Source organism: Rhyacophila brunnea, unplaced genomic scaffold (assembly GCF_057557595.1).
Source record: "Rhyacophila brunnea isolate RB1 unplaced genomic scaffold, BYU_Rbru_1.0 scaffold_5, whole genome shotgun sequence".
Lineage (NCBI taxonomy): Eukaryota > Metazoa > Arthropoda > Insecta > Trichoptera > Rhyacophilidae > Rhyacophila > Rhyacophila brunnea.
Window position 1 is genome coordinate 39,736,684 of NW_028233170.1, and position 14,673 is coordinate 39,751,356.

Genomic DNA, 14,673 nt, shown 5'->3' on the forward strand with positions numbered 1-14,673 from the left:
TGGCGTCTGTTTGACATATAAATAGATGTCAGTCTAGTGTCGACATGTGAATGATATGATAACATATATTTAATACTGCCAGTTTTTCATGTTCGCGTGTATATTCGGTGCTCAAAATAATTTTACTCTCTTAGAAACAAGTAAACGACATTAAAACTGTAGGTATTTAATTGATTTTGACAACAGTCAGATTTATTTCACCCATTTTCGCTAGTCACATGCGCACACTCGTTGTATATTAAGCACTAAACTCTCTACGCTTAAGTAACAGCTGATTGGTGTTTAGTGATTAGTGATATTCTATGCATCTGGGCCTACGGTTGGTATCAAAAACTATTGATTACTAAATTTATCTCTAATAATTAAAGATATTTGCTTTTTCTGATAGCTTACGATAATAAAATTGCTATTGACATCATGGTTAGCAACACTATCAATAGCTTAGCTACATATTGACGGTATTGTTTTAGTAGAATGCTTGTATCATTACTATTATAAATTATAAACCTGGCAATAATTTATCATTTGAATAAAATATATCTTTATGAAATTATACATAGTTAGTTTTGATAATGGTGTGAATGCTAAAATAGCTATGTACACTTGTAAACTTGTAGAATTATTCAACTATTAAAATTGTAGAATTTATTTGATTAACTATAAGATGGCATGTCACACTGTGGAGGGTTAATCATATTTTTAAATAAACACGACTCTTAACATAAATGTATGACCTGCAAAATCCGTGACTGCTGAATCACAATATTAGATAATTTAATTGTTAAATTCTAATGGATTTGTGTGTATTTACCATTTGTGATTGCGCATAGTGCCTGCAGATGCCGAAAAGCGAAACCCGGGTTGCAAAAAATGACTCAATTGGAATAGTACAAAACTTAAATCCATTAGAATTTAAATTCAAATTCCATCAAGTACCCTTGGTCGATAGTAATAATAATTTAATTGTTGTAAGGGACAAATAGAAAATATAGTTCTTAAATAAAAACATTAATTAATCTATTTCTTAAAAATATGTAAAATAAATTATTATAAACATAATAAGTGTACCAAATATTGCAATGTCTTGATTACTTCTTCAACCGGTCTGATTTTATTGAAAATGTGGTGAAAATGTAAAAATATCTGTCCTTTATAAGAATTGAAATATTCAGTATCAGAATTTTGAGAATATTAGATATATAATTTTTTGGAATATATTTTAGTGGCGCAAAAGAATTAACATTCAAAGGAGAAGAGCTGAGCGACGATCTGCCCACTCCGATGGAATTAAAGAAATCTTACAATATTCCTCGCCTGTCGTCATTAACCTCACTTCTTACCAAATGACTCACGGCGAATTATAGACATTTACATAATATACAGATCTTTTAATAATTACTGTTTTCAGTTGTCAAATTATACGTAATAAAATATATCCTTATATAAATACTACCTTTCAACTTGACATACCTTTGAATCGCATTTTTTTATATGTGATGCATGTATCCGATTTTAGTGAATTGTATCAACAAATTTTGTACTGACTGCTTTTCCTGATTCAATATTTCCAAAATAGTTTTTGCAATTGTAATTTGATAAGATGAATTTTTATTTTATGTTAACATTTCAAAGCCATAAATGATAAGATTTTTTATAAAGATTCATTAAAATGTTTGCATTCTAATAAAAAGTTTTATCCAATAATATCTGTATCTCAAAAGTGAGGCATTGTTCTACCGCAGTTCCCGTTTCTATAAATGCACAAAATGTAGTTATCCATCATTGTAGTTTCTATTGGATATTCCAAACGCAAAGTCGACTTTGAAATCTATCGATTGATCAAATTTCAAAGATTTAATAACAATTGTAGTGGATGCTACTTTCTGTGATACGGCTGTATACTGTAACTCCCAGAAAATGATGAAGAAACTTGGTACAGGTAAATAATTATTATGTCTAGGCATGATAACATGGCACGTAAATGTCCATTCTTTTTTATTTCCCTTCTAAAAACCTATTTCCATAATTATATATAATAAATTTTGAAAATATATAGCTGTAATAAAAACCTAATAATCGTCCAATAAAACTGTTAATTTCATTTGATATCAATAAACGTAATTCTTTCACACTACGACTCTATAAATGCTTCACCTGAATCTTTCAGGTTTTACTACATCAATGCTTTTGCTTCTGAGGTACAAATATTAGGTGTAGATAATACATACATAGGTAATAAACTTTTGAATAAATAATTTATCATAATATATGCAATAATATATTTACGATTCCATACAGAAAAATATGTCTTTCGTCATACATTTTCATATTAAATATAAATATTATATATTCAAAGTCTTGTTCTTCATTGCATATTTTTCAAACAGATATTTCAATATTACAACTATTTAAAATTCATGCACTTCAATATTATGTAGATCTGTAAAGAGAAGTACAAGTTTTAAACAATTGTGATTTTAAAATAAATTTCCATCAAATCGATAGTGTTAATTGTATAAATATTTTAATCTTGGCAGTGGATCACAGTAAACGTGACTAGTGTGATTTGCACTTTGGTAACATTGTTTCCTGTTTTTTTTGTCATTGACAACCCGCTGCCATATGAACGGAATGATCACGGAATCGATGTTTTTAGAATTATGATATTATATTCTGTATTTTTATCATCTGTAATGTATCTACTTATGACATATTATGACCTCATCAGATATGACGACGTCAAAGCTTATGAATTACTTAGAAGACTTTCTTATCATAATATAAAAAAAAATATTTCTTCAATCTTATAAAAAAATATATCCTGGACATATTATTGATTTTCAAATTAAGATTGCCTCTATTAAATTATGTCATATAAATATTCCTAAGTTTAGGATGTTTTGAATTCAAACTTTATTGAATAAAATTTATAGATATAAAAAAAGTTTCACGATAGTTTTCAAACTCATTTTTTATGTATACATACCCAGTGGCGGGTCGTGAGTCTTAAAACTTCACACTACTTAGTGTTCATAAAATCGTATGCGTATATTTTCAAAACAATAAGTTGACCATAAACAATATTATTTCAAAAATAGGCCTATGAATGTCATAAGTATCAGTTTTGTGGGTTGTTCATTTTGCCATTGTTAAATTTGCCATATTGCAATAAAAATGCTATAAAATTAGGTGAAGTGATGGTTTTTGAGTAATTTACTGTACAATTTTTATAAATAACTCCATCCTCATATCTATGTTAGAAGAGAACAAGTCTAAAACACTTTCGTTGAATTTTGGTGTATTATTAATATAATCATGTCTTTCCAACTAAACCAGCTAGAAAATATCAGTTCTATAATTTGTGAACTTTTTGACTTTGGTATGCGTTTTTTGTAACGCTTTGTTTTAAGAAATGTAACATATTATAAAGTACTACACTTCACATTTAAACAGCTAAACATAAACATAAAGCCTCGACGAAAAGAAAAACATACTGATGAGGTGGAGTGACCGGGTGAAGAAATACATTAGAAAACCCGTAGTATCCGCCGCAAGGATAGCAGAAGATAGGGAAAGATGCAGAAAACTGATCCAGAATCTTGCAGTGTTTCAGAGTGATCGCAATACTCAGCCGTGAAGGCGACGATGAGGAAGAGTTATTATAACAACCTTGTAGTATTTGGATATTGCTAATTCGTTCCGATGGAGTAACCGCCACTGTGTTTAACTGTTGTATCATGTAAAACATATTAACCAAAGGAATTTTTCTCTAAATATGATCATTCAGAGATGTTATAGATTAGGTTGGCTGATTAATTTTTAAGTAGTCGTAATGATCTGCTTTTATTGTAATTTATGTACATTTTGTATTATAATAATATAGAATATTTTTATTAGCGAGCTAAAAGGATATTAGTTTTTGACTTAGGACCTTAAAATGCTATTTTGAGGATAAACTTTTGCAATGTTAGAATAATGAATAATATTGAAATTATTGTGGAATACACACTACATACTCAAAGAAAATATACTAATTATATATTTTTAGTATGGTTTATTTTTCCGGAGAACAAAGTTCCTTTAAAATATTGATAAATTATTATACTTAAAATTATATTTATATACCTACATTAATTATATCATTATGAAACACTAATATGGTAAAACCTCAATTATTTATATAAAACTGAGATGTAGATGTAGACGGTTTGGATGGCTATTGGCATTGATATATTATTATTCACTTCATTTCATTTCCATAATACGAATTTGTATATTTTTTTGTCAGTAGGTACACCGGCATTGTCATCTTTTTATATGCTGATTACTATATTAATACTATATAAATGTGTAAGAAATATAGCATTTCTGAAAAATACTATTGTACACAGAACATTTTACCCGTATATACACCGTATTATATCCTTTTATTCTCCGTACGTTTTATACCCGTATATACACCGTATTATATCCATTTTACCAGTATATACACCGTATTATATCCTTCAAAATTAATAGTATTTTTGTCATATTTGGTGTAAATTTTTAGTATAACCTATTTTACATTTTTTGCCGAATGAAAATTATTATAGTGTTGTACTATAATTATAGTAGCCACAGTGTTTACACTTCTAACAATGTTTTTCCACGGAGATCCATCATTTCGGCGACCAAAAATTTTGCTAATACTTATATCTTCTTATTTCTCATTTTTTTAAATTTCTCAGCCGATGTCGAATAAACATCAGTTATCTATGAAATATTGCAACATATTTACATTCATAGAACTTGCGGAAAGAAACCACGTTTGAAGGACAAAACATCGAATGCTAAATACACCAACATTACTATAATTTTGAAGGATTCAAAACTATCAGCGCTCCATGTACTATAGATTTTTAGAAATATTATATTTTTCTGACCTTCATACGGCACAGGACTGATTAGTCTACGGTTACTGGTTTTCCGAAATCGAATGTGATGAAAGTACGTTGTCTGTCATCCGAACTTTTTCCGGCGTAGGGTTTTTTCACAATCCGTACCGTGAAAAAACGCCGTAATAAATGCCCTTCTTTTTATTATACATATAGTAATTTCGGATTATTGAGTTTTTACTGTATTAGAAAAACACTTTATTTATATAATCAAATTTAATGTATTTAAATTTTGTTAGAAAATGAATATTGAGTGTGTATTTTTTATTGGCACTTAATATGAGCTGTGTAGAATTATAAACTGTAGTGTCACTATTGCCTGCTAAAAATGAACCTTTTAATTCTATGCAACTTTATACTGAATCATTATATTGCACACAGTAATTTGTCAACTGCGATGTTATAGTATATTTTCGATTATGCGAAGTATCCATAATTTTTAACATATTCTCAAATATGGTAATTATTCATATTGCGAACATTCAATATGATTAAGTTTTCTGGAATTCACATCACACCATAGAAGGACTACATAAAAGAAAATTTAAATAAATAATATTGACATTCTTACATTTGAGGCATCCACGGTTTAATATTTGTGATAAACACGTTTGTGTGTTTCTTGCATACATGGAATTTTTTCTAATATGTTTTATTTTCAAATTAGAGCAATGAATTTTTATTAGCCAATAACCCTTTTATTGCAATAAATATAATGCAAAATTAATAATATTTTAATTAAGTAACCATTAAGTTTTTAAAGATTATTGTTCATATGGTTTTAAAAGGTTTTGGAAGTTATAGATCGTTACATTGATCGATATAATGCTAGATGAAGGCCCTCCCATGACTTCTTCCATTCTTCTCGGTCCCTAGTTCTTCACTGCCATAAAAATATATCCACCAAACTTTATGAGTTCGTCTACCCAGCATGTTTTAGGGTGTCCTTGTGGTCATTTAGTACCCCCTGAGTACCACTGTATTACGGCATTTCTTCAGCAGTTGTCCAAAGTCTTGTTTGTATAGAATTGGCAACAGACTGATCGGCAGATAATTTTTCAGATTCTCGGGGTCTCCTTTCTTATGGAGTATGATGATCGATTCATTTTTCCAGGCCTCTGGGAAATTCTTTTCGTGCAGACAGGTCGTGAACAGTCATGCAAGCCAGCACTTTGTTTACAGTTTTACCAGCTTTCTTGAAAATGTACATTTTTAGTCCATCTTCTCTCGGAGCTTTCCCACTTTTCATGCCTGCTATCGCATGCTATACCTCAGAAGTAGCAATTTCAGGGAGGCAGGCTTCATCATCTTCTCTTCTGAGGGTCTGAACACTCATTTTGTCTGAAATTAATTACACAGAAAATCTACGGATTTTTTGTTAGATTGTAACCGATTCACAGCGGAGCATTTAATTACATTTAAATAACATGCTAATTATATCTAAAGGACCCCTAATCAGGACACAACAGCTGTGCGTGCTGTAAGGATTAATCATATGTGGATTTAATGGTTTTTATAAATAAACGCATTGTTTCCTCGATCCCTTGATTTATGCCATATGTTATAGTACCCAGCTATACATTTTTACCACGTTTTTCTTAGCTCGTATTCTTGTTTGTCCGGTGGTTGTTTATCCAGTACAAATCTTGCAATCGATTTTTCACTAACTTTCCGACTAGCTAGACATTTGAAACTTTTAGAATATATCAGAACACGATGCCAATGCATTCTTTTAATACTTTTAGCCTTCTTTAAGCAGAACTGAATTCATTTTCAGTTAATTCTGTTTTGTATAAAAAGTTATTTCGGAAGAAATCCGTAATCCAATCCACTATTATTGGTTGCTAAGGGGGTGGTCCTAGTAACTAAATTATTAATATATACGTGCGTTACTATGGAAATCAAAATGACATTTCAGTATTCTATATTTGTTTGTTGCAAAATAGCAAAAAAATGATTTGTTGATAATACATAGAATTGTCAAGTTTATATGATTCAACAGAAAATTTAATAACGTGGTACCTATATAAAAAGTTCTTTTTATCTTGTAATTATTAATGATCATTTCCAATCGAAAATATACTACAAGCGTTTAATTGAGTCATACCATCAATGTGTCGTAAAAATACTTATGAGTACGTATGTTACGAGACTTATGAAACTCTATGTGGCATAGGTACAAATTTAACTATTTTCTTATGCATTTATTATTAAATATAATATGTGTGTTTGTAATAGGAGTGTGTTTATATTATAATATTGTTACTGTTATTATAAAAATGATAAAAAATCTGTTATACGTGGACAGAGTGTGTCCCTATTTTATATTAACCATCTTAGTTCAATAAAATTACTTGTTGGATTGAATGGCTTTATATCATGCCCTAGCATTAAACGTGCATCAATATATTCTGTTTTGTTAATTTAAATTATTATCATTTACACACACATGTTATGAATTTGATGACATCACGATAAATCTATATTCTAATTACTCAATCATTAGTTAGCTTAAATCAAACTAATAAAAATAGAATTCAATCGCTGCTCTGAATTCTTCAAAAATGCTTTCACATATTGGCTTTAATATTATATAATAGAATAAAAAAAAATATCAATTGTATTCTATAAGTTAAAGAAATCATATATTAAAAAAATGTCTTATATTACTGAAAAATCTCCTATCCTACATACCCTCTTTCCCCCGAGAAGGAATTAAATGAAATTGACCAAAGTTTATGTGTTATACTTTTCACCAAATATTAAACCAATTTATACATAATAGGTGGAAAGCCCATCCAAGGATGTATGAAATAATCTTAAATTCTTGTTAATTATCAAGAACTTTACTCTGGCATCTGTAATTTAGGAGCAGGCCTCATGTAAAATAAAATGATAGCCTACGGTCCCCTTATAAAGTTGGTAAGTTTTATTTTAAGTCATACAAATTTCTATGTCATCTGAAACTGTCCAATAAACATTTTTCATGCTTTGAAAATGTACCCCATTTTTTGAAGGAATCACAACAAATGCTGTTAGTAGTGGTGTAGGCGGCCAGCACCCCGTGCCTTTTTTTGAGAGAGAACATGACCTTAAACATTTTACAACATCAAGCGTACAGAATTATAAATCCCATACCCAAAATTTTCATTTCTTGTAAAAAATATTACATATAAATGGGGGAAAATAAAAATATGGATGGTGGGAAAATTTTCACCACTTTCGCATGTATTCACTAACCACATGGCTAATATCTGACTGACTTACCTCTAACATTTCTTTGAATTTCACACAAAGTAATTTTTTTTGATTGGTCAGGCATCTCTGCTCAAATTTGCATCAGATATCAAAAACTTTTATCCTATTAGAATTAGATAGTATTGAAATGTGAACTTAACATGTTTCCAAGCTAATATGTTCGTTTATTAGTATTGTTTGCTGGGAATTTGAGATAACCAACGAAAAATAATGAAGAGCACAAAAATATATATTTTAAAAATATATTAGACACAAGACTCAGAAGACCTCCAAAGCGGAATGCAGGAACTCGCTGAAGTAAGTAACAAAGTAGGCTTGAAAATAAATGTAAAAAGACGAAAGTCATGTTCAACTGCTTTGCGGGCCAAAAAGAGATCCTCTACATCTATCTGGGACAACAAGTGTCTATAGGTGGATGTATATTTGATGAAATTGTTCGCAGAGTAAAGCTAGGCTGGAGTGCTTTTGGCCGCCTGAATAATGTCTTCAAAAGTGACCTTCCACTGCCTTAAGCGTCAATTACATTTAGCTACTTTACGAGCTGTTTGTTGGCGAATTTAAAAGCTGGCGATTTAGCTACTGCGATTGTGATGACACACAAAACTTTCCATTTGCTGGGAAGCCACAAGCCAGCTACTATTTTGACAGAACGTAGTTCGTTTTTTTACCGTGAGGTCTCTACTGCGCAGACGCAGTACCACAAACGGTAGAGTGTTTACAATCTGCTTGTTCGATGATGACACTGGGCGACTTTACAGGCAGATTGTAAATTCGCCAACAAGCAGCTCGTAAAGTAGCTCAATGTAATTGACGCTTAAAGCGCAAAGTGTTCAACCAGTGTGTGCTTCCCGTAATCACATATGCGTGTGAAACATGGAACCTAAGTAAAAGAGAGATCCAGAAACTTAGAGTAGCATAATGTGGTATGGAAAGGTGCATGCTGGGCATAATGCGAAAGGACAAAAAGAGGAATGAGTGGATAAGGAAGCAGACAAGGGTTTGCGATGTGATAGAGTTCACTAAAAGCCTCAAATGGAGATGGGCCGGACATATAGTTTGAAGAAAAGACAATTGTTGGACAAATTTAGTCATCCAGTGGTATCCAAAAGGTACAAAACGTCCGCAAGGTAGACCTAGAGGCTGCTGTATTGATGAAATGATAAAGTTCTGCGGAAGTACGTGGCAACGCAACGCACAGAACCGAGAGAAGTGGAAGCAGCTTGAAAAGACCTTCATCCAGCAGTGGATAGATTCAGACTGATGATGATTATACACAGATAGATCACACATCTTATTAATTTTAATTAAACGTTATTTTATTGTACTAAATCCACTTTTATTATATAACTGAACCGGTTTCATTCTCCTCAAGGACATTTTCAGCATATTCATTTAACAGCAACTAAATAGGTAGGAATTTCATCTCTTTGGTACCTACCTACCTACCCTTTTTATGAGAAAAATTTAAGGAAAATTATAAATTGAAGAAAATGAGGATTAAAACATGTGGGTTTTTAATTAAACTGAACATCTGATGCTTATTATATCTACACTACTGAGACAATAGAATAAAATAATTATTATTGTAATAAAATTGGGATTTTCTCGAAAAACTTTTCATTCGCATGGCAGCACTATTGGGGATGTCATACTACATAACGAATTTTCCCAAACTGTAAATAAGCCGAAAATAGACTTTTTGCGAAATATACTACCCGCTTAGAAGACCTAAATAATTTGATTCTAATTTTAATATTATTTAAACGACTACTTACATTTAACTACAGCTTTATGAGCAAAAATAACTTTATTTATTAATTTAGTAGTGGAGATTAGAACTTCCAACAGGAAAAGAGGGGTTGAAAACGGAGGTGTCATTTCGAGAGAGGAAGGGGGGAGGGGTATATGAAAAACCGCGCGCTTGAGCAGTAGCCTGCTGCTGCCTGCACCCACGATTTTGCCCATTTGGTGTCACTGAATTTATTTAATGACCGAAACCATATGTTTTGTATTTTATAAAAAATAAATCAATAATTATTTCATTGTGTCATTTGCGTAAAAAATTGAATAATAAACTCGTGTTTATACAATCTTTTGCAATGGGAAATCAATTTAAAAATGTAGCAGCAATAGCTTGCATGAAATCATTTTTGATGATATTTAATTTAGTTTTCTGGGTGAGTTTATCAATATTGTAATAGGGTACTTTGTTTTGAGTTCATAATGAATTTTGTACTTACCATGCATTAATAATATTTTCACTGATATAACAATGACCCATCTTATATTATTGGTAACCATGGTCGAATTTACATTACTTTAATATTTTTATAGGTATCTGGAATGCTTTTGCTGTCAATGGGTCTTTGGGCTGAGGTTGAAATGTATAAATATTTAGAATTATCAACGGAACTTTCGGAAACCATACCATATGTTTTAATTGGGATCGGGGTGTTGATTGTGTTTATTTGTTCATTGGCCTGCACCTGTACTGTAAAAGGACAACCTGTTCTACTTTATATGGTAAGATTGTTTACTAAAACAGAGTAAGATTCCTTTTATTATCAGAATATATTCTAGATGATATTTAAAAATATATTGTTTTGTTCCAATTGAGTAATTTCTTACCAATATTATTTTTTTCGTATTTCTTGGTAGAAAGATATGATATTGAATGAAACAAAAACATTAATTTTGTTGATATTGATATTTTGTGTACCTACCTATTTCTGCAATCGGTCTTGAAATAATATACAATTGATGAAAGATTTTTTTTTTTGACCATGTCCGATCCTAAGATCGTATTTTTACTAAGAATGGATGTTAGCCACTTGCTTAACTATAAGGTCCATACTCTGGGTCCAAGCAAACATTGAAAAATAATGTATATTTTCCAAGCCCAAAATTCAAACCTGGTACCCACGAAATTATAAGCCAATGCGTTAGCCACTCTGGCATTGTGTGCGTAAAAAGAATACATAAAATAAAAATAACTTAACAAAATTTGTGGTTTCATTACTTTGGTATTTTAAAAATTCATCCTTTCTCTTATCAGGTTTTGTAAAATTATCTAATAGGTACCCAGTTTCAATATTTTATTTTTATGCAAGAACAAAGTTAAAGAAAAATCCTTTCGCTACTTACTGAAACAATAACTGAATATTTAAGTTTTTATGCTAATTGACAATGACATGATTGTTGGCATTTGCAGTATGGCGGATTCCTTGCTGTAATATTTGTGTTGGAATTGGGAGTAGAAGCATCCATCCATGCATATAAGCATAAAATCTCTGAAGGTTTCGATCGTGGACTAAATCAAAGCTTTATTAATTACCACACGGGAAGTAGCGATAAGAGTGCTGATTTCGATCTGATGCAGTCAACTGTGAGTTTGTTATTAACCAATTAATTTTTCTAAATAATTACATACTTCCTGTTTTCATACACATTGATAACCAAAACAGTGAACTGTCTAACTTCTCAGGTTTACGAGTACCGAGGCACATAATTGTTTATTTTGATGTCGGTAATAAGGACATTATTGTCCGAGCGATCAAATTCAAATTACGATGTAGTCTACATAATTTAAAAAAAATTACAGATGTATGGATTTATATAGTAATATTATAAAACCTTTAAAAATACTTAAATTATCGTCAATATTAATTATTACTCAACGAATTAACGAACATTCTTTATTGAACATATATAATTTGAAAATACCTCAGAAACATACCTACTAAAAAAACCTTAAGATGACACCGGCAGGATAATTAATTATTATTGTATTTTAAAATCTATAGCCATTGAAACAAAGATTTTTTGAAGACATATCACTGAGCTCAATTGAAAACCATATTGTGAATCATGCCTGGAAATGAATAAAAACAAAACTGAAAAGCATTTTTGCTTAGGAACCAATTTTATTCGGTTTGCTTGTAAACATTTGTTCGTTTTAAGGGGCAAAAATATAATAGGTGCAATTTATTTAATCTTGAACATGTGCAGATGTAATTTACTTTTAGTGCACAGAAATTAGGCAGGGCTAATGTGATTATTATTACAGTTGCTATCATGGGCTGTACTTACATCGACAATATTGTATAATTTTCTCTTGCTCGGTGTCCCTCTGACTGAATCCTTTTTTATCTATGTATCCTATTTTTATAGCTGATAATAATGTTCATCACATCAAAAATATTTTTTAGTTACATTGCTGTGGGATCCATAACTATACAGATTGGTTGCAACTCATCCCAGCTCGGCCGGTACCCGTCTCTTGTTGCAAAATTCAGAGTACCTGCATTACAGCAAATATTGGCGACATTTATACGGAGGTAAATATGTACATCTATATACATAGACTTTGTTTTCCATAATACAGTTGATGTAGGTAGGAAAATCTATTCCCCGGACAATTTAACAAATTATTCACAAATGTGCAACTTTCATAATTTCATGATGCGCGGATTGTGGGTCGCGGGTGCAAATGACGCATGCCGAACGAAATATAATTTGTCATGTAAATCCAACATGTGTCCATTTAATATTCTGTTTATTGTTCTATTTTTTTTATTTTTTTTTTCCGACCATGTCCGATCCTAATAGGATCATATGAGCCTCCACAGGGTAGAGGTTTGTATTAACAGATTTTGGTTTTTTACGAGAAATGGATGTCAGCCACTCGCTCAACCTATTAGGTCCATACTCTGACTCTCGCACAAATTGAAAAACAATATGTGTACTTGTCAGACCCAGGATTCGAACCTGAGACCCACGGCGTGATAGTCCAACGCTTAAGCCGCGGGACCACCGTGAGTGACTTGTTGAGTGTTGTTCTATTAGTAACAATAATAATGTATTCATTGACATGTTTTCTTTTTCAAGTAAATGGGTAACGTTTTTAGTCATCTTTACACGATTTAAGAAGTAATTAATACCCCCGTCCCCATCACGAAACAAATTGACATATTCACACCTTGACGTTCACTCTCCGAATGCCAGCGAGTCCAAAATTTCGTCGCGCCTATAGTTGAAAATTATTTGCCGTTTCATTGATGTATTGTCTTAATTTTGTCTTTGAAAATATTAGATAACTTTAAAACCATAAATGAAATATATCTACAATATTTTTTCATACAATTTCCCCAATTAGACAAGCACAATTTAGCATTTTTATTTTGAATAATAATTATAAATTTCATTTTCCCAACAATGACCAAATCAGAGTTTTCTGGTTGTAGTATTGAGGTGACGATATGAATCTGGTACATCGAGAGTAAACTATAATAAAAATTGTTGGTTGATAATTATTTAAATACCTCGAAATGTATCTGTAATATGCTCAAACAAAATTAACTAGGTAAACACAAATATTTTTTTTCCAGGGATGTTACGCGATAATCACATCGTTTTTCGAAAAGAACTTAAACTGGGTGCTGGGAGTGGCGGCTGGTATTTCATTTTTTCCTCTCATCGGAATAATTCTGTCATGCTGCCTTGCTAATCAGATTAAAAAAGCAAAATATGATGTCATGACTTAAATCCGATTTGACCCAGCCAAAAACGTTTAGTGTATTAATTTAGTCAACGCCATGAATCAGCACATGTTATTACCTAATTTTTATAGAAAATGTTATTCAAGTGTCTATTATTACATTTAAGTTGATCATTTAGTTTGTAAATGTCTCAGAATTGTATGTGAATTTACCTAGCTTGAACCTTTTATTGAAAGAGCTTGGCTTAACACATATGTGTTACTGATCTGATATGTATTGGGAAAGGTGCTAACAGGTTGTCATTAAGACGGAGATTAGGAAATCTAAATTTTTGTCTTTTCTACTACCACAAGCCTTAAAATTTTACTAACAAACTCATTTTTAAGGAGAATTGACTGCAATTATTGCCAAATTTAAATCAGTTAAGAAAATATTTAATTAGTGTATTGTGTAAGTTTCATTTAAAATGAAGTTTTATACGTTAATGATTCTGCTCATGTTTCACATAAATATAATATTAATATTCAACAGTTATTTTTATTGTAGACATATTGTCAGCATACTGAGAAGAGTTACTAAATATTAATATTTAATGTTTGTATAAATGCTTTTTTGTAAAATAATTTCTCGGTAATCAATACTGTCAATGGACAAATAACTGCAAATTATTTATTGTTTCAAGATGATTGATTTTGGTGACTTTTCGCAGCAAGCTGATAATATATCGTAACCCTTGTTAATCCATTCCATTTTAATGTGACATTCAAAATAAAATAATATAATTATCTGGAAATCACTGGCCACAATGAAAGCAGACCTCTCAGAACTCCTTCATTTTCATCATCATAAATCATAATAAAGTACACTATTTCATGAGCCAATCATTGAAAATTGTGACAGACTTTTCTTAAAACATCAAAAATTACTTATTTTATGAAGGTAATAAAAATAATCCTGACATTTTATGACCCAATTCGGTAGGC

The 14,673-nt window shown here is 30.9% G+C and overlaps 2 protein-coding genes across 3 annotated transcripts in view; both read left to right on the forward strand.

The window, feature by feature from the left end:
* Schip1 (Schwannomin interacting protein 1) overlaps nucleotides 1-1,485 on the forward strand; it is a 28,178-nt gene extending 26,693 nt beyond the window's left edge. For both annotated transcript variants that reach the window (XM_085955218.1, XM_085955219.1), the window contains exon 12: nucleotides 1,224-1,485. In XM_085955218.1, the coding sequence (XP_085811344.1) occupies nucleotides 1,224-1,347 (124 nt within the window). In that variant the 3' untranslated portion in view covers nucleotides 1,348-1,485. The remainder of the gene's footprint in view (nucleotides 1-1,223) is intronic.
* An 8,583-nt stretch (nucleotides 1,486-10,068) lies between these two features.
* Nucleotides 10,069-14,242, forward strand: LOC147066410 (tetraspanin-7-like). The gene is made up of 5 exons (XM_085955225.1): nucleotides 10,069-10,369; nucleotides 10,527-10,715; nucleotides 11,404-11,577; nucleotides 12,401-12,529; nucleotides 13,580-14,242. The coding sequence occupies exons 1-5, from the start codon at nucleotides 10,292-10,294 to the stop codon at nucleotides 13,733-13,735; spliced, it is 726 nt and encodes a 241-aa protein (XP_085811351.1). The 5' UTR covers nucleotides 10,069-10,291; the 3' UTR covers nucleotides 13,736-14,242.
* The last annotated feature ends 431 nt before the right edge of the window (nucleotides 14,243-14,673 follow it).